This window comes from Notamacropus eugenii, chromosome 2 (genome assembly GCF_028372415.1).
Source record: "Notamacropus eugenii isolate mMacEug1 chromosome 2, mMacEug1.pri_v2, whole genome shotgun sequence".
NCBI classification, from domain to species: domain Eukaryota; kingdom Metazoa; phylum Chordata; class Mammalia; order Diprotodontia; family Macropodidae; genus Notamacropus; species Notamacropus eugenii.
In genome coordinates, this window is record NC_092873.1 from 62,835,544 (window position 1) to 62,856,297 (window position 20,754).

The following is a 20,754-nucleotide window of genomic DNA, read 5'->3' on the forward strand; positions in this document are numbered from 1 at the left end:
ACATGAGTGAACAATAACTATTATGTTTGTGTATATAGTCCACACACATGCGTGTATATACATATATGTACATGCACACATCTCTTTACTAATATTCTCAGTTTTTCTAGAAATCGATACCAAGCCCACCAGTTTATTCCGCTTAAACGTTACCTTACATGAATTTTAAGGGAAAAAAACTCACCTGGTCAGTTTCAGGGGCGGGGCCAGGGTAGTGGGCGGGGATAAGAGGGCGGGGTCAGGCAGCGCTGGACTAAGAACTCTGGTGGAGGGGAGGCGCTCCTTCCTCCCTGCCGCCAGATGGTTCATCCCGCCCAGCACGCACTGGCGCCGTCTCCATAGTAACCCTGAGGACGCGGAGAGGGAGGGAGGGACGGAGGCAGAAGGGAGGCAGAGCGCAGGCGCAGCATCCCGTTGCTGAGCAGCTGCTACCCCAAGGCGCCCGAGGGCTGCTGTCCGCGTCGCGGTGCAGAGCTCCGCAGCCCCCATCTCCCCCGGGGGCCAGGCAGCCTCGACCTTCTGGGAAGCTCTGGGAGCGGAGCCCGGTCTCGCCATGTCGAACGCGTGAGTACTGCGCGGGGGAGGGCGGCTCAGCCCACGATGACGATCGGGGGTTTCTAGCACACCCCAAGCTCCCCAGCGACAGCAGCGTGCGGGACAAAGCGGGGGCGGGGGGCAAACACAAGGAGAGAGCGAGCACATCGAGCACCATAAATTAGAGATGGAAGGAATCACAGGAGGAAGAGGTCCCAGAAGGCATTTAGTACAACCCTCTCATTTTACAGATGGAGAAACTGAGGCCCAAGATCACGCAGGTCATAAAGGAATAGTGCTGGGATTTGAATCCAGTGCTCTGGGTTTGTTGAATTCAGAACCATCTTGGGGTAGTGGATAAGTAGGGGGTTTGAGTAACAAAGATCTGTGTTCAAGTTCTGTGTAGCTATGTGAACCCCCAGAGATTCAATTCACATCTCTAGGACTCATCTTAGCCACCAATGTGTTGTCCTCTGAGTCGACAGAGGGAGCTTCCATACAGTGAGTTCCCCACTGGTGGAATCTCTGCTCCATTGCCCACTTGAGTGTTGAGGAGATGGAGAATGTCCAGAGCCTGGAGTGTCAGTGGGTTCCTGTGAAGGGTCTGAAGTTCTGTGAGCCTGGTGAAGGAATGCACTAGTGATGTTGAGCCTGGAGAAGAGAAGACTCCTGAGGGAGGCTTTAGCTTTCTCCAGGTGTCTGGGGGAGACAGATTAATCTTGTGGCCTTTGACCCCAAGGGACCATTAGAAGCATTGGGGGGAATGGAAAGGAGGCCTGTTTAAGCTAACAGAAAGTACAACTCTTAACACTGAGAACTGTGCCAAAGTGGGATGGGCCACCCTGGAAAGGAGACAGATCTCCTTGCCTGGAGTGTGTATGTATGTATGTATGTATGTATGTATGTATGTATGTATGTATGTATATGTAGAGGTCTCTAAGCAGGAACCAGGGGACTGCTTATTGGCTGGTTTTGTGTGATGATCTCTGGGGTCCTTACCAACAGATCTGCAAAGCAACCTTGCAATTCGGTTTCTATGACCATCATTTAGCAGATTTGTATTAACTTATGAATTGCTCCCTACCGTATGTCATGATAGAATCATATAAACATCCATCTCCTGGCTACAATTTGTGTCCAAACAGTAATGTCACATATTCTACTTCAGCCTTTTGGCCTGCCTTATAACCCTTAAGATTCCTTCTAGCTCTGAGTGCCTGTCTCTTGTTCTCTCTAACTTTTTCCCTGCTCCATTTTGGAAATCAACTGTTTACTTTATTCCTGCTTAAAACTTCCTAGGGGACTTATTATATGTCACTAAAAGAATTTTAAAAATCAATCAAGCATGTATGAACTCTCCGTTTTTTGCCAGGCACTGTGCTCAGTGCCAGAAACACCGTAAATACTGAAATAGACAGTCCCTGGCCTCAGCGTGGTTGCATTCTAGTAGAGTCTTTCCAATCGTGATGATAAACTAGACCAGGGATGGAGAACCTGCTGCAGGTTCCCCAACCCTGAACTAGAGTCATGAGATCACTGAGGGAGATGATGTACAGAGAAGGAAAAGGGCCTGGACAGAGCTTTGTTAGAAGAGAATTTGAAAGAGGAGAAGGACAGGGAAATGAGAAGGGCTGTATACAAGTCAGAAGACAGTATCCAGGAAAAAATGTTTGAAAAAGGAGGGATTGGCCAATAGTGTCACACGTTAGAGTTGTCCAGAAGAAAAGAAGCTGAGAAGGGGCTACTGGGTTTGGCTGTTGCTGAAACGGCTCTCTGAGGTCACCAGAATGGTGGGAAATGAAGTCAGATTGGAGAGGGAGTTGGGAACGGAGTTGGAGCTAGAGAGGAGGCCATTTGTCAGCGCAAAGGAGGAGACGTCAGATGGTACAAGGGTATGGGAAGGTCAAGGGGAAATGTTAGTGTAAGAGATACCAGAGTGTGTTTATAAGCTGAGGTGAAGGGTTCGTTTGAAGGCAGTTGGAAGATGCAGGACAAAGGAAGTCTGGCTGAGGGAGCCCCATCCTGGCAGAGCAGGGCAGCAAGGGAAGAAAACTCCAGGTGGAAAGCCAACTCCTTGTTTGAAGGTGGAACCAGAGTGGGCATGGAGAGAGAAGCTCTGAAGTGACAGAGTGGAATTAAGGGTTTCTAGCAGGTAGCTTGTCTCTCTTTTGAAATACACATAGAATCCTTAATTCTTTTCAAATAACAAGTAGGTTTTTTTTTTTTAATTAATCTGTCCTTCCCACCACCCAATCAATCCCCTCATTGAGCACATTAAAAGAGGAAATACCAAACCCAACAAAGGAATCCCTCACTACCTCGATCTCTTTAAGGAGACAGTGTGGTGCTGTGGAAAGAACCTTTTTTTTTTTTTTTGAGGAAGAAGACCTGTTTTTTAATCTTAGCTCTGCCACTTACTCCATGTGTAATCTTGGGAAAATCACCTAACTCTCTTGAATCTCCATTTCCTCTTTTTTAAAATGATGGGATTGGACTAGATGACCTCCAGGCCTCCTTTCAGCTCTGTGATCCTATCCTTCTGGGCCTCAGTTTCCTTATTTGTAAATTTAGGGAGTTGGACAGATAGCCTTTAAGGTCTCTTGTAGCTCTAGCTCAAATAAAAATCATATAATAAAAATAGAAAGGATAGTAATCTGTTGATCAGCAAATTGAGAGGGGATGCCTTCAGCTCAGAGAGAGAATGGAACAGGGGTGGGAGCTCAAAAAAGACAGAAAAGGGCTAAACAGTGAGGATGGGGAACGTGTAGAGAAGAGGAAAATAAAAGCATTGTGAAGGCCCAGCAACGGGGGCCTGATGAGGTGATATGGGATGAATTTGCCATGGAGCCATTTGGATGACCTTTTCCAGCAAAGCTCAAGAAAGGCAGACTGCAGTAAGAAGGAAGAATGAAAACACCTGAAGAGTGAGGCAGAGAAGTTGGTCCATGGGGGTTATTCAATCTTAAATGGTGCCCAGGCCCATGGCATTGATATAGATGACAGTGAAATTCTGTTGTTGAAATGATTGGTCATGCCACTGAAGCTGATTAGGCAGAAATTAAAGGCAGAAAATGACTGAGTGACAAGAATAGGGCCATGGAACTGGGTGACATGATGAGGGTGAACAGGGGAGGAGCCAGGAGGCTGTGATCAGAGAAGAGAATTTGGGAGTTCAAAACCCTGAGGTAGGACAGGTAAGAGTGATTATGTTCATGAGCCCCAACTTTGAGGGGGGATGGCATGTGGCAGAAGGCACTAGAAGGCATTAGAATGCTCAAAAAGGCCAGATCTAATCCCCCCCCCCTTAAATTCAACCACTCTGTAGCATTCTGAAAAGGGATCAAAGATTCTTTCATCTTAAGTATTTTTATTTTAAATATCTTCCTCCTCTTTGTGTCATGCTGCTTCTAATAATCTCTTCTCTTATTAGAAGTAGAATTACACAATGACTAGAGGGTCAATCTCAAAGCCAAGGCTGACTTCTGACCTCTACAAGTCCCTTTCCTTGTTGTTCTACAGTCTCCAAGAATTCATAGTGTGACCCTCATCAGCAGAAGAAGTTCCCTTGCCAAGTCCTCTCCCTAACCATGCAATCACAAGTTTAGTCTTACTCCATTTTTATATGAAATTACACTTTCTCCATTTACTTCTGTCAAATTTCCCAGTATTTGATGAATTGACTTCATTTCATGAGCCAGGACTAAAAACATATCACTTTCTTCCTCAGAAATCCTATAAATATCATTTCCCTAATTCCCCTTTAAAATATATTTTGAAAAGAAATTGTAATAACCTCAATGAAAAACAAAGAGACTCAGCGACTTGAATGTATCTGTGATTTTATTAGTTCAGGCATGGTCTCCATTGCAGTCCATCCAAGCTTTCTCCTCCTGCATGATTCTTGCCTTTGGAGGCTTATCTGGTGCCCTGGGGACCTTCTTCTAGGAATTTTAAACACTTGGTGACTATTGGAGAAGCTCCCAGACTGTCCAATTCCACTCTCATTTCATAACTGTTCCACCTCCTTTTCTGACCATTTATTTCCTTAATTACATATTTTATTTCACTTCCCACATGCCAGTCTTTATTGGTGACATTTAATTTATTCAAAGAACATTAAGTAAGAATCTCAAGTGTGCGGAGCAGTGTGGATGTTTCTGGAGAAGATGTGAGGTAGGATCTATACCATCATGAGTCTGTCCAAAGTTGATTTGGGCCCACCATGTATGTCTCTTTTGTGTGATAGCCATTGGCATTCTTTAACTATGATAGTGTTCCAAGATTTGTACTGATGTTGCATCAGGGAGCAATATTGAGGTTAAAAAGATGTATTTTGTGTCAGAGACAGTTGGATCCTTGAATGTCCCAGAGAATTTCTCCAAAGCAGCCCAATCTAATATCCTTCTCTTATTCACCATTGGCCTAGTTCATTGTACCACTACAGTATCTTTCCAAAATACAAGCACCAATAGAATGACTCAACAGGATGCCCATCAAATCACGTGTCAACATCTAGCTAGTAATACTTTCTTCTTCCTTTTATTTTTTCCCTCATAGATTATTAGGCTAATTTGTTCTGAGTGGCTGTAATTCAATTCAGCAAATATCTCTTTAATATTTATTACATGCTAGGCACTGGGCAAAGACAAAAATGAAACAACCCCTGCCTTCAGAAAGCTTCCATTCAGCTGGAGTGCAATGATTTGGAGTAAGAGGACATTGGTTTGATCTTGGCACTGCCACTTTGTGACCAGGAGCAGTTTTCTTCCCATCTCTGGGTCTCAGTTTCCTCATTTATAAAAAGAGGGGATTTATGAGCTCAAAGGTCCCCTCCAGCTGTAAAATTATGAAATGGTCATTTGAGGAAAGAGAGAATGCCAGCACCTGGGGGAATCAGGGCTTACTTCCCAAAGGTCACACCTCAGATGAACCTTGATTTTGAAAGACACAGGTGAGGAGAGGGGCAAAGTGACAGCTTGTGTGAATACATGGAGATGGGACACAAGTTAAGGAAAAAAAAACTCCCTTGCCTGGAAAGTGTGTTCATCCTTCATTGCCGAAGACCATGCCATCAGAGAAATAATGGCATGACTTGCATTTGACTTTGTTTGTTTGTTTTTTTAAGGTGCCAATTTTAAATAGTTTTTATTCAACCAGGACAAGAATTGCATTTCCACTTGTTTCCAGTACTGATAAAGTGCACTGGTGTTCACTTCTCTCCCTCTGCACACATTCAAGTATTCAGAATGCCCAGATTTACACAATAGCTTAAATGTTACTTTTAAACTGCTACTGCCTTGGCTACATATTTTGAGTCCTTCCATTTTTGGAAAAGCTGTGAGAAATGCTCTTTCTTCTGTTGTTTAGTCTGCCTCTTCAATGGTGGGTCCAGAAGAAGCACCTCCAGATGGGGCTGTTCCACCACCTGGGAATCCACCAAGCATGCCTCCTGGCATGCCCCGTGCACTCTGATACAGCTTGGTAGTGATGGGGTTGAAGACCTTCTCCAACTCTTTCTGTTGATGCTCAAATTCTTCCTTCTCATCAGTCTGGTGCTTATCCAGCCAGCTGATTATTTCATTACATTTGTCAAGCATCTTCTGTTTGTCTTCATCATCAATTGTGCCTTGCAGTTTTTCATCCCACTGTAGCCTTCATGTTGAAAGCATAAGATTCAAGAGAAGTCTTGGAAAACAGCTTGTCTCTCTGCTTCTCATCCTCAGCCTTGTATTTCTCAGCCTCCTGGACCATACGCTCAATATCTTCCTTGCTCAGACGTCCTTTATCATTGGTGATGGTCATCTTGTTCTCCTTGCCTGTGCTCTTATCCACAGCAGAAACATTGAGAATGTCATTTGCATCAATGTCAAATGTTACTTCAATCTGAGGAATACCTCTGGATGCTGGGGGGATTCCTGTGAGCTCAAATTTGCCAATAAGGCTGTTATCCTTTGTCATTGCCCTTTCACCTTCATAAACCTGAATAAGCACACCAGGTTGGTTGTCCAAATAGGTGGTAAATGTCTGTCTCTGCTTGGTGGGGATGGTGGTATTACATTTGATCAGAACAGTCATAACTCCACCAGCAGTTTCAATTCCAAGGGAAAGAGGAGTGGCATCCAACAGCAACAAGTCCTGCACATTCTCAGATTTATCTCCAAACAAAATGGCAGCCTGGACAGCTGCACCATAAGCAACAGCCTCATCAGGATTGATACTCTTGTTGAGCTCCTTGCCATTGAAAAAGTCTTGCAGAAGCTTCTGGATTTTGGGAATTCAAGTGGAGCCACCCACCAGGACAATGTCATGAATCTGTGATTTATCTAGCTTGGCATCTCTTATGGCCTTTTCCACAGAGTCCAGTGTGCCGTGGAAGAGATCAGCATTCAGCTCTTCAAAACGGGCTCGAGTGATTGATGTATAGAAGTCGATACATTCATAGAGGGAGTCAATCTCAATACTGGCTTGGGTACTAGAAGAGAGGGTGCATTTTGCATGTTCACAAACGGTGCAAAGACAGCGAACAGCCCTCTTGTTCTCACTGATGTCCTTCTTGTGCTTTCGCTTGAACTCGGCAATGAAATGGTTGACCATTCGGTTGTCAAAGTCCTCCCCACCCAAGTGGGTGTCCCCAGCTGTGGACTTGACCTCAAAGATGCCATCTTCAATGGTAAGAATGGAGACATCAAAAGTACCACCTCCAAGGTCAAAGATCAACACATTTCTCTAGGCACCAACTTTTTGTCCAAGCCATAAGCAATAGCAGCAGCAGTTGGCTCATTGATGATTCAAAGCACATTGAGACCAGCAATGGTTTCCTCATCTTTAGAGGCCTGACGTTGGGAATCATTGAAATAGGCTGGTACTGTGACAATGGCATTAGTGACGGTCTTCCCAAGGTAAGCTTCAGTAATTTCTTTCATCTTGGTCAAAACCATAAAAGACACTTCTTCTGGACAGAAACTTTTGGTCTCCCCTTTGTACTGTTCTTGGACCTCAGACCTGCCTGCGTCATTCACCACTGTAAAAAGCCAGTGCTTCATGTCTGACTGTACAACTGCATCATCAAATCTGTGACCAATCAGACATTTGGCATCAAAAACTGTGTTGGTGGGGTTCATTGCAACTTGATTCTTTGTAGCATCACCAATTAAATGTTCTGTGTCAGTGAAGGTGATGTAGCTGGGGGTGGTCCTGTTTCCTTGATCGTTAACAATTATCTCCACTTTCCCATGTTGGAAGATACCCACTCAGGAGTAAGTGGTGCCAAGATCAATGCCAACTGCGGGTCCCTTCGACATGGTTGTTGGGGAGTTGGGGGTTGTAGCTGACTGCTGTGGAGAAAGAAGGGCTGCTGCTCCGCTGAGTAGACCCCACTTGACTTTATTTTGAGTGAGGGAGGGCTACGCAGGTCACCAACCTCACTTCTCCTCCAGAACCATCTGAATCCAGTGACCAGATATTCATCAGGATAACTGGAGATGACCCAGGATGAGGCAATTGGGGTTAAGTGACTTGCCCAAGGTCACACAGCTAGTGAGTGTCAAGTGTCTGAGGTGAGATAGTTCTGTGATCAATGAGGCTCAAAGTATACTGGAGCGTATCTGAGTTATTCCTTATTTAAAGTGTTTTATAATTGTATTTGTTAAGTCTTGGATGTGCCTTGATAGATTGACTCTGAGAATTTTTTTTTTTTTTTGCATTTCTTAGCTGTTTTGAATTTCTATTTTTTTCTTCCTTGATTTTGCTATTGCTATATACAAATGGTGTTATTTTAGGGATATATATTTTCTAACCTGCTACTTTACTGAAATTATTAATGTATTAATTAGCTTCCTTTACTGATTCTTTAGGGTTTTCTAAGTAAACCATCATGTTTGCAACTAATAGAAATTGTTTCCTCTTTACCTATGTTTATGCCTAAAATTTCTTTCAATTGTCTTATTGATATCATTAGCATTTCTAGAACTATGTCAAATTACAGTGAATAAAGAAGGTGTCTACTTTATACCTATACTTATAGGAAAAATTTCTAGTGGTTCCTCTTTGTAAATAGATTTTCAAATTGTACTTATATGAAAAAAAATGGACCTTCCATGTCCTTTAATAGGAATTTTTCTTTTTTTCTTTTCTTCCTTCCTCCTTTCTTCTTCTTTTAAAGAAAAAGTGTTGTAGTTTGTCAAATACATTTTCTTTGTTAATATTATCATGTATTTTGGGGTGTTTTATTTTAAAATAATCATTTAAGTGATTATTTTAAAACTAATTTTGCATTAATTGTTTCCCTAAAGTTTAATTCTTCATGCATCTCAGGTATAAACCCAATCTGATTATATTTGATACTTTTAATCCATACATACTACATTAATCTTTTTGTACTTAAATTTTTTTAAATCCATTTTCACCACTATCCTATAGTTTGCAGATTCTGTTCTCTTCCCCTTTTTTGAAAACTGGAATACCATTTGTTCTTCTTCAGTCTCTCCATGCTCACTCCATTCCCCAAATCTTTGAAATCTCATTGAGTATAATGCAGGAATCATATCAGCCAGTTCTTTCAGTACCGAATGATGTCATTTACCTAGGTTAGATGATTTGCATGCTTATCTGTCACCTTCTCTTGGGTATGACCTCCCTGTTAGTAATTTTTCTTCTTTCATTTACAGTGCAAAGGTCAATCCCCTCTGCAAGAAAAAAAAGGCAAACCAAAATAAGAATGGAGCATTTCTGGCTTGTCTCAATTGTCATCTACCATACCATCCATGCCAAGTTGTGGTCCTATCCTTTCTTTGATCTACCTCTTTTTTCCTTATGCATCACTAACTCTTATCTTATACTTAATTTTCATTTCTAGCCTCACCTTGTTTTGCTGTAGCATTCCAGATACTATTTTTACAGGACTGTTCTATATGTCTTCATCCTGTTATGGGTCCCTGCTCACTTACTTTGTTCATCTTTGACAAATTTCAGTTGGTTAGACATCGACATTGACCTCTTTAGCCATCTTTATTCCTCATTAGGATAATTTGCCTTCTAGTCTTCACAGTATCATTTTGGAAGAATTTTCTAATTTCTCCTGCATTGATTTCTTCTGTAGAATTCTACTCCAGGTAATCTTACCTGTTATTATTCCTCTGAATTCTTTGTAATCTGCCCTCCTTAAATCTAGGGTTTATTCTAAACCGTGATGATCTTTCTTCTTCCTCTCTATCACAAACTATAGAAGCAAGTAGTGACTTTTCCCAGCCTTTCCACTCAAATAAGCAAATTCCTTCCCTTAGTGGGAATGGGATTCAGAATTAAAGTTCCCTATGTTGGCCCTACTGCCTTTTCAAGATTGAATTTATCATTAATGCAAACCAAGAAATTATTATTAGATCTTCTCCTTTGGATAAACAGAGGGTCGCAGGAGATAAATGAAGTCTGCTATCACTACTCTAACATGCTTCTGATACCACACTCATGATTTGTTTCCTGGATTTATCTAGGTCCCCTTTTGTTGTATGTAGTCTGGAATGCACAGGGAGAATGAAACTGATGACTCTGTGCAACTCTGCCTCACTTAAATACAATTCACATGCAATTCAAGACATCACCCATGGTGTCACTGGTCTTCTTCAACAACAAATAACAACCTAAGTCTTCATGTAGTTTTAAGCTTTAAACTTAACATATTTTAATTGTTTAGGGTTTAAGCTTAAAACTTAAAAAAACTGCACTAAGACAGTTGATACACCCTGATTCCCCTTCGGGGGGGGGGGGAGTGAGATGTAGAACCTCTTTTAATATCTAAATTATAATTTTCTTCCAAATCTTCATTTTTCCATGAGATATCTTTTTTTTTTTTGAGTTAGCAATGATTTAGTACTGAATGTTTTTGCAGAGGAGTGTTTGGGGTGAGATTAAGGAGAAGACTGTGCAAGGCATGTATGGAATCTGTTAACCTTGTGATCAGTTCATTAGTTCTCTATTCTAACTTAGTTTACACAGCATTTTCCCTGTAGACAAATGCAAATTAAGCTCTCAATTATATTTCTAGTAACGAAATTAACATAATGGTATCCCATTGACTGCAAAGTACTAGGCCACTATTTTAGGGACTTTATTTATTATTTGATCACATCTCACTCACCAGGGAATAAGGATAAAGAAGAGGATTTTTCAAACCATTAAATCTTTATGTATTTTATTTTCCAATCTGGAGCCAATATACTCACTGATTGCTCTATATGCAGATAGGATGTTTTTTCCCTAACTAATCTAAGTGAAGCACTTTCTCATGAGTCCCTTTGCCCCCATATATGAAAAAGCAATTTGTTTCTTAAGTACCTGGGGAAAATAGTTCTGACAGCCTCAGCTCAGAAACCATAAAAACACGGGAAATTGGCAAAATGTAGACTTTTCATATTAAATCAAGACAGACAGCTGCAGTGCACACACAGGTTTCGTTGGGATTTGTACAGTAATTATTCATCTAATCCAAAAGTGAGCAAAATGGTATAATCCCTTTTAAATGGGCAAACATAAATTATGTGCTGTGCAGAGCTAGGTCCTGATGCATCTTTGTATAAAAACAGGCAGTGAAGGATAGCATTTCCATGTTAAAGCTAACAGTTTTCTTCCTGAAATGAGTTATGGCTTACTTTTTAGAAATGTTTGTTAATTTTCATTAGCTTTTTAATTTGCCTTCCTTTTAAGGGCTGTAGATGAATACAGGTAGAATATAGGTAGAATGTAAGCTTTTTGAGGAGAAGACACAGCTTCATTTGGTATCTTTTTAATCTGCCTGGGTTAGAACACTTTTGTATAGAAACAGTTTTGTAAATTTTTGCTTAGAACACAACTGCTTGCATGTTATTTTATAATTAGGAGTTCCTTGTGGGCATGGACTGGGTTTTCCCATTTCTTTGTATCTCCAGCACAGGGTTTAACACAGAATAAGTGATTGTTGCCTTGATTGGCACACATGAATTGCTTAAGAAAGCCTGCTGATTGAAATGTTAGTGTGTGTGTGTGTGTGTGTGTGTGTGTGTGTGTGTGTGTGTGTGAGTGAGTGAGTGTGAGAGATCATCTTAAGGGTATATATTTGAATTGTTTTTCTCATTGTTAGAGCCTTTCCCCGAGTTCAGCTTGTCTCACCCACCTAAGCCAGCTTCCCCTCCTCTGGCATGTGTCTCTCCTAGCTGTTAGCCTCTAGGGTCAGTCAGACAATGCTAGTGCCTTCTTTTGTTCATCTCACACTTCAGCGCAAATCCACTAGGTCCTACACTACATGTGTCTGAGACCTTTTCTGTCTCTGATGTCATCCTATGATACTCTGTGGTATCAGAGAGATAACCTGTGATGACTCCCATTCATTAAGTGGTTGGTCATTTTTCAACTGGAGCATTTGCCATTTCGTTTTCTAGTTCATTTTACAGTTGAGGAAACTGAGGCAAATGGGGTTAAGCGACTTGCCCAAGGTCACACAGCCAGTAAGTGTTTGAGGCTGGATTTGAAGTCAAGAAGAGTCTTCCTGATTCTCAACCACCTGGCAGCTGCCGCAGTAAGTGTATTCTTCGTTCAAATTTCTCTTCTTCAAGCTGTTATTTCTTCTTTCAGAAGCTACAATAAGTTGTGGGGGGATGCCCAAGAAGCCCTCAATTGTCTGCTGGAGGGAGAGTCTGAAAAGGCGCTGGAGCCGCCCCAAGACCAAGTGGTGATCTTCCAGATGCTGGCCACCTTCTACATCAAGTATGTGCAGATCTTCCGCAACTTGGAGAATGCCTACGACCAGATAGTGCATCCACAGAAGCGCATCCTGATCCGGCAAGTGCTGGATGCGGTCATGGGCCGCATCCTGGAGCTCAAGAACGAGATGGTTGAGCTGGAGTTTTCAGAATTCCATTACTTCGATGACATTTTGCAAGACCTCAAACTGTCTCCTGTAAGCTTTCCCTTTGTCTAGCACTCTCCAGCATCTCCATCTCTCTGTATGTCTCTGTTCTTGTGCTTGTCTCTATGTTTTTCTCTCTCACTATCCTGTCTCTGTATCTGTCTCTATTTTATTTTACTGGGGGGAGAGAGGCAATTGGGGTTAAGTGACTTGCCCAGGGTGACACAGCTAGTAAATGTTAAGTGTCTGAGGCCAGATGTGAACCCCAACCCTCCTGACTCCAGGGCCGGTCCTTTGTCTCTATTAAGAGCATACTCTGTGTCAGGCATTTACTATTCCCTCACAATGCAAAACCAAAAAGTGACAATCCCTGCCCTCTACAAGCTCCCATTTTATTGGAGAAATAAATAGGTACATAGAAATAAATGCAATCTATAGAAAGAGTAGCTGCAAAGTAATTTTACAAGGATAGAGGGGTCTCCAAACTGGGGGGAGGGATAGGGTTTTCATCGAAGGTTATACTTGAGCTGAATGTTGAAAGAAGGCAGAAGTTCTGTAAGGTGGAGGTGAGGAGGGAAAGCTTTGTAGGCATTGTGGGCAACAACATGAAAGGGAATAATGAATAATAAATTTGAAAGGGAAGGCTGGAGTGAGACTGTGAAGGGCTTTTAGTACTTGGTCCTAGAGGCAGTGGGGAGCCTTTCATTTCTGTATTCCTAGAATTTAGAATATTGAGAATTTAATGAACATACTGGTAGAATTGTTAGCAGACTAGAATAAAGCTATTTTGTTGTGATTTGCACTTTTCTTAGAGCAGAAACAGGAGAAATAATTATAACATTTGTACATTACAGTCTTAATGATATCATCTTTAAGAAACATGCCTATATGTTTGGATCTGAAAGTACAAGAGAAGAATGTTCTCAGCAGGGAACCATCTTTAGGCAATTTCTGAATGAGAATCCTATTTATAGTTCTTCATAAAGGACATTAATTTGTTAGTTTAAATAACATCCTATATTTTAATTGCAAGTATCAATATGTGGAAATATTGTCTTGTGTTTTGTCCCTGATGTGAAACAGAAAATGTGTCTCGCTTACAGCGCAAATGACTTTAATGAAGGCATCAGCTCTCAAACAAACAAATCATTAGTGTTTATAATAAAAGTATAAACAGGGCCCCAATTAATGAATTTTCTAATGAAGCTTCCCTGTGGCAGACATGACAGATGCACTCTTGGAAACAGGACAGCAAAATGATAGGGAAAAATAACCTAGCAGTCTTTACATCCTGATAGCTTTAAAACATTAACTTCTCTCAATTTGTTAAAATGATTCACTCCTATGGGTCAAATAAAATCAGAAGATGATTTCAATGTTTTGCTTTAAATAAATACTCACTTTCAATATTATCTTATCAAAAATTATTTTCATCAGCATGATAAAAATAGAATCAGAAATATATTCTCAATAAATTAAAACATCAGTAACATCGAATAGTATTCTTAATGCTAACTTAGAAATCTCACAATTGCATAGTGTATATATGAAATGATTCCAGAAATTTATAATTTTCCAAGGTCTCCTTATTTTTTAAGCTGGCTGCATTCTGAACTGAGCATGCATCCTAATGTGATTTCCATGTAGCACAGTACATTCATCTCACGCATCGAGAATTTGAGGGAATGACTCAGTTGTGCTTTGGTTCTGTCAATTAGTTCCTTGTTTCATGTGGCCCTTGAAAGATGCCAGGAAACCTTTTGCTCCTGTGACTCCAGAACTTGGCTTGGTTCCGATGTAGTTGTTTGGAGTTCAGTGATTTGGAATTAGCGAGAGTACTCCCACGGACTGGGCTTAATTTTCCTCTTGTTTCATGGAAGAAACTTTCCCAAACAAGCTCACAGAGAAACAAGTTTGCTTTGGAAAGCAGGGGGCCAAGAAAGGTTAAGAAGATAATGGAGAAAATTCTTTAGAAGTCCTTCTGTATGTCATTTACATACAGATACTTGGTGCCCCAACCACAGATTTATCTATTCATTAAAGCAGGTTCCTGAAGTCCTCTACCTGGCCTCATATTTGCAGCTGACTTGGAAATATTGTACAAGCTTGAAAATAAACATTCCTTGAGAACACTTATAAATCCAACTGCCCTCTCACCATTATTAGTAAGGTTTTGTTCCATTCTGATAAAAAATTGAGGTTAATCATCAGTGTTTTTGCTTACCCTTAATTTGTAGCCTCATAGATCTGGGACTGAATGGGGCCTCCAAGGCCACCAAAGTCAACCCTCCCATTTTACTGCAGAATAAATAAAGCTCAGGGAGAGAATGACCTGCTCAAGATCACACAAGGCAGTAAATATCAGAAGTGTCACTTGAACCCAAGCCCTCTGACTCTGTAGCCAGGCTGTTTCTCACTGTGTCACTCTGTAGATCTGTAGTCATTGTGAAACCATTTTGCATCTACTTGTTTGTCATAAAAATAGGAATGGAAATCAATGACCGGTCTAATTCATACACTTAATTCATACGCTTAAGTTAGAATCGTTGGGTGCCCCAAGTAAATCCCTTAAATACTCAGCTTCAGTTTTCTTATCTGTCAAATGGGATTATAAAGGCTGCCAGACATCACAGCTCCATATCCATTGGAGCAATTAAGATTGCAGGTGACTCCTGAAATCCAAGCCCACTGAGCTCCTTCGTCTCTTTTCTCTTCCCCAGGAACAGCTAGACATTCCCATTCCCAGGTACTTTTTGAAGGAGAAGATGGAGGTGCTAAGAGAACAAGAAAAAGTCCTCGCTCAGATACTGGCAAATGCTGGACTGGAAGCACTCCAACTGGTTTGTACCCGGTTTCTTTCCTTTGTTTTAACTAGCTCTGTGGCCATTTCTGAAGAACTCTTTCTTCTTTGGTACTGGTGGGACAAGGTGGCAGACTTTCGGCCCAGTAAATCTGAAATTAAACAATTCTTTTGACATTTCATTTATCAGTGCTCTTTGAAGATCACGGAATACCAAGAAATCAGGTCATATAGTCAGTTAATCAGCAGGTACTTTTAAAATGCTTACTTTGTGGCAGACGCTGGCCTAAGTGCTGGGCATTCAAAGACAAAGACAGGAGGAGGTAACATGTATATGAATGGGTGAATGAAGGGAGGTTATTGTGGGGGGGAGGGACCAAAGGGGAAAAGACTAGTGGTTATTATATTAGGGAGTACTAGTGGTAGAATTAGTGTTCTATTACAATAGGAAAGGTTTCATGAAGAAGGTGCTTTATTAGTTGGATTTAGAGAAAACAAAGGATTCTGAGACTGAGGTGAAGAGACAATGAATTCCATGGAGGAGAGACCACCATGGGAGAGGTAGAGGTTGGTAATGGAGCATCTTGTGGGAGGACAATGAGTCAGCCAGTCTGGGAAGATTGTGGAGTCTGTGAAGGGGAGGACTGATAATACAGCTGGATAGGTAGGTTGAGGAAAGGTTCAGAAGAGCTTTAAGTGACAAACAGAAGAATTTGTATTTGATCCTAAAGGCTACAGGGAGCTATGGGAGTTGATTGAGTAAAGGAGTGACTTGGTCAGATGGAAGGAAGGAAGGAAGGAAAGAAGGAAGGAAGGAAGGAAGGGAAGAGAAGGAAGGAGACTTCTATATATTGTTTACATATTAAATACAAGGGATCAATCAATTCATAGTTACCAAAGGTTCACCAAACATAGAATATCCATTTTGCTACTAGTTTTGGAAAGGAGAGATTGACCTCAAGGTTTTGGCTGAGAATCATTCATGTAATCCTAAACTAACATATAGGTGTTTGAATTTATTTTTGCCTCTGTGGTTACTCTTCTGAAAGGAATTTAGTATTGCTCAAATGACTATGTCATGAGGTAGTTTAGCAGATGTAGTTAGGTCTTGCCAGTGATCACACTGGGCCTATTAAGATGCTCTTGCCTGTAGCTGTCAGTTCTCCAGGACTGTGACATGGAGTCATGGCTTCTCAGTAGAACCCCAAAGCAGCCATAACCAGCATTTGCCTGGAAAAGAAAGAACTAAGGGGAAGATAGAGGAAGAGTTGAGGATTCTTTGGAAGACCTGGGAGATAATTTCTGTTTGCTGCTTTTGTTTGGATTTGAGATTGGCAGTGAATGTAACAAGTCTCCTGATGACTGATCATTGGCACCTGGGCAAAGTATTGTCTGCAGACACAGAAAAAGAGACACGCAAAAGAGGGAAACTAGAAAGTGAGAAGGAAAATAGATAAATTGGAAACAAAAACGACTATAGAACTGATATAGAGGGAGATCCCATTGAGGACGTCAGATGATACAAAACCAAAAACTCTTAATACAACAGTTCCTTTGAAAAGAAAAGATCACTATAGAAGTTACCCCAGTGTTTTCTGGCCTGATGGCAAAGGCATGTGTACAGCAATCAAGCTGTCATCATTAGCAGCAGAGGTAAGGGGAACCCCAAAGAATCAGCTGAGGAGCTCAGTTTCAGCATGACAGAATTCTTCTAGTGACTTTTGGTTGGTTGTTAGTTGTCTTTTGTCTCGAAGATGACCAAAATGACATCACTATGCTAGAGTCAAGTTTCAGTGTGTCTGACTGTGATCAGACCAATACGAGCTCAGAATGCTCTACCACAGATCGAGCACAAATAGTCCATAGGAACATTTGGGGTGGATTCTCTAAATTGATGTATCTCTTGTTTCTTTTGAGCTACTTCAGCTCTGCTTTGCTCATAAAGCACAGCCTCTTCTCTGATGTGAGTATGCCATACTGAGTGGTCCTGTGCTAGTATCTCCCATGTCACATGATCAACTCCAAAAGATTTCATGTCTTTGTGTTTCTTCTATAGGAAATGTACACACATATATGTCCATATATAGTGTATATATCTCTGTGTTTACATACATATTACATACATATATTACATATACAACAGATATGCATCCCACATATATATTACAAATACATATATTAAACAATAATGGGTTTTCCTGCTGGAGGAGAAGGCAAAAGTGCTGGAGAAAGGCCTTTATGCTGTCTAGTCCATGGGGTTAAAGTATGCCACAACAGGAAGAAATAAAATGTTTCTGGTGGACAATTAAAAAGACTCTTAAAACTAAGAAAGGGATTCAAAGTTATGTCAAGAGGTTGAAGAGTAGAAAAAATATGAGCTAGAAAATGACAGGAAAATTCTGTAAATTGAAGGCCCTATGGAACAGGACCCTACTATGGAGGCAGACTGGAGGAGTTTTTCATTTTACTTAGAAGGAGGAGACACCCAGATGCCAGCTGCAGTGACTGAGGGCAAGTATTCCAGGTTACATGAGTCAATTCAAACATTTATTAAGCTCCAGTGTTTGGGGGGGAGGGGGTGTTGGTGAAGGTGATCCTCCTTGCCGAAAGCTATTCTGATCTGGCATTAGCCTGTTGACTTGGTCTTGACCAGTCAGGAGACAGGCTATTTTTCTGGGTTGCATAAGTAGGGTGTGATGCAAATTTGCCAAACCAGATGGCAGCTGTTCACTTCTTGTGATTCATGTGGGAATGAATAATAAATCTATAAGGTATATGAAAAGAATTCTAGAAATTCTGAAATTGTGGGCAAGAAAGAGGAATGTGGCAGGCAGGGAACTCAGGGAGTATGGAGTGCTTCCATTATCCTTTCTGGCTGACAGTACGGATTGGAGAAGAGAAAGGAAGATATCTAAGTGAATGGCCAGTTGAAAAATGGTGTCTGAGACCCTCGATTAAAATACAAGAATCTCAGAGTTGAAAGGAATCTCAGAGAGCCCAGATGTCACCTGAAAAAATTACTTCCTCTGCACCATATCTGGCAAGTGGCCTATACATGAAGGCCTCCAGGAGATGGAATCTGCCTCCACCAGTCCCTGAGGTGCCCCATTCCATTTTTGGATAGCTCTGATTATTAGAAAGCTTGTCTTGACAGTAGGCATATATTTCCCTCTTTTGCAGCATCTACCCATTTCTCCTGTTTCTGTGCTAAGAGATCAAACACTAGCTCATTGTCCAATGAGATCATATTTGTAAAGAAAGGTGCTTAGCAAAATGACTGTCACATAAAAGGTGCTCAATAAGCATTTATTGCCTCCTCTGCCTGAACAAAGTTTGATCCCTCTTCCGTATCATAACTCTCCAAGATTTTGAAGGCAGCTATCATGTTCCACCATCTTCTAGTCTCTAAGCTGAAGGTCTCCAATTCCTTCTAGCCTCCTTAAAGTGTTTCCCCATCCTGGCTGCCCTTCTCTGTCTCTTCAGTTCACACATATCCTCCTAAAAAAGGTGGAACCCAGACCTAGGCACAGCCCTCCAGATGTCATCTGACTAGGCCAGAATTGGGCAGGATTTTCACTTCTTACTCCTAGGTGCCATGCCTCTCTCTGAATGAAACTTTCTTGCATTCACTTTGTTGGCTTTCATAGCACACAGTGAATACTTCTTGACCTTGGAGTGCTCCAGGTCTCTTTTCAGACAAATTGTCGTCTATCTACACCAGATTGTCTATCCAAACCTCAGATTGCGTTCATATTCTTGGCTGCTATAGCATACTATTAATGTGCCTTGACTCTGGAGTCAGCCAAAATGCCTCAGATCCCTTTTCAGATAGACTGCTGACTAGTCATGCCTCCTCCATCATGGACTTCTGAAATCAGTTTTTTAACTCAAGTAGGACTTTACCTCTATCTTCAGTTTGATCATGTTTCATTTAGTCAAGAGCTGCAGCCATTCAGAATCTTTTTGGACCCTCATTCCATCATGCGATATGTTACTTTCCCTGACCCTTTTGTGCCATCTGCAAGTTTGACAAGCATGCCCCATCCAAATCATGAATGTTCAACAACACAGGGCCAAGCAGAGATCTCTGAGGCATTCTACCAGAGGCTGCCGTGCAAGTTGACATGTTTACTCTTAGGCTCTGACCACTCTGGTCCAAATCCCTGGGAAAGTTCTGTTAACCAGTCCACTTTTATCTCAAAAAGTATCTTGCAAAGCTCTCTCTCAAATCTAAGTAAACTGTATCTGCAGGTTTCCTTGTCCCAGCAGTTCAGTAACTACAAAAAGGACATGAGAGCACCAGAAGTGTTGTTGAGTAAGTGATCCTGCCCGTTGTGTTCATGGCATCCTGTTCTAATAACTTCTAGAAGACGTTATCAAAGTTGATCTGAGTTTGCCAATTCCAATCTCTTCCCTTTCTCTGACACTGGATGCCTGGATCTTTCTAGTTTTGAGGGAACTCTCCTGTTCTCCGTGATCTTTCAGATACACATGGCAGAGGTCCAGCAATCAGAACCTGAGGAAGTCATTCATTTGGGTCAGGTGACTCGAAATATTTGGGGATCAGTCAAGGGGTGTACTGGTAAATGTTTGGGAGAAATGTATGCACAAAACACTTTTGTGTTTAATTTTTGTTACTACCATTTTTCTCCATTTTACAAGTCGAGACAATCAACAAAACAGTCAAACCCTGCTTTTAGCGTATTCTGATTTCCAAGGAGTAAATGCTCATAATGAAAATTTAACAATCAGGTTTTATAAGCTGATTCCAGCTGGTTCTAGTATACCACTTCCCTATTAGCCATGTTTTGCTGCCCTATTCAGTCTAAATCTCATCCTGGGCAGAAAAAATTTAGACTACAAATGAAAACTGAACATCTTTGCCTCCCCTCTGTTATCAGTTAGCATGATCCCTTCTTTGGGACTCCTTTAGATAAGGAAGGGGCTCTAAATCCCTGTCTTTGTCTCTCAACATGTTCTTGGCTTCTTGCACTAGACTTTGGAGGAATTCATATTCTCTCCCCTGGCCTTGCTTCCATCCTCTTGGCATGGCTTTTAAAAGCTCAGTTGTTTTGTGAGCCCCTTGGATATCTGCATTGTCCCCCCCAGACAACCTCTGGTTTTCCTCTTCAATGGAACCATTTTTCTCTATGTCTTCAAAACTCCATTCTTGCTTACTTTCTATCCTTCCTGGGGTAAACGCCTTCCACTGATGAGCTTCATCCACAGGAGTCTCCCTACGTTTTCATTGAACCTTTTGGAGATGGCTGATGAGGGATGAGGTAAGAACATCCAGCCACATCCATCCCACTTGGATGGAGGCGAATCTTTGGAAATGTGACTGTTTCTTTTCAGAAGATGTCTATCTGCCTCTTTGAGAAGATGGAGAGCATCTCCTTGGGCCATGAACTTGTGTAAAGGGAGTTAAAAATATCCTGTCCATTGATAAACATCAGGTGGGGCTATTGAAGGAGGCTTGATTGGGAGAGGCTTGTTCCCCATGAAGACCCACACCTTTCGTTGATTGCTAATGAGGCACTGGCTC

General features: G+C 41.4%; 1 protein-coding gene across 2 annotated transcripts in view; it reads left to right on the forward strand.

The window, feature by feature from the left end:
* Positions 1 to 338: 338 nt before the first annotated feature.
* IQCA1 (IQ motif containing with AAA domain 1) overlaps positions 339 to 20,754 on the forward strand; it is a 237,585-nt gene continuing 217,169 nt past the window's right edge. For both annotated transcript variants that reach the window (XM_072640671.1, XM_072640672.1), the window contains exons 1-3: positions 339 to 564; positions 12,136 to 12,460; positions 15,130 to 15,249. In XM_072640671.1, coding sequence (XP_072496772.1) covers positions 554 to 564; positions 12,136 to 12,460; positions 15,130 to 15,249 — 456 coding nt within the window. In that variant the 5' untranslated portion in view covers positions 339 to 553. The remainder of the gene's footprint in view (positions 565 to 12,135; positions 12,461 to 15,129; positions 15,250 to 20,754) is intronic.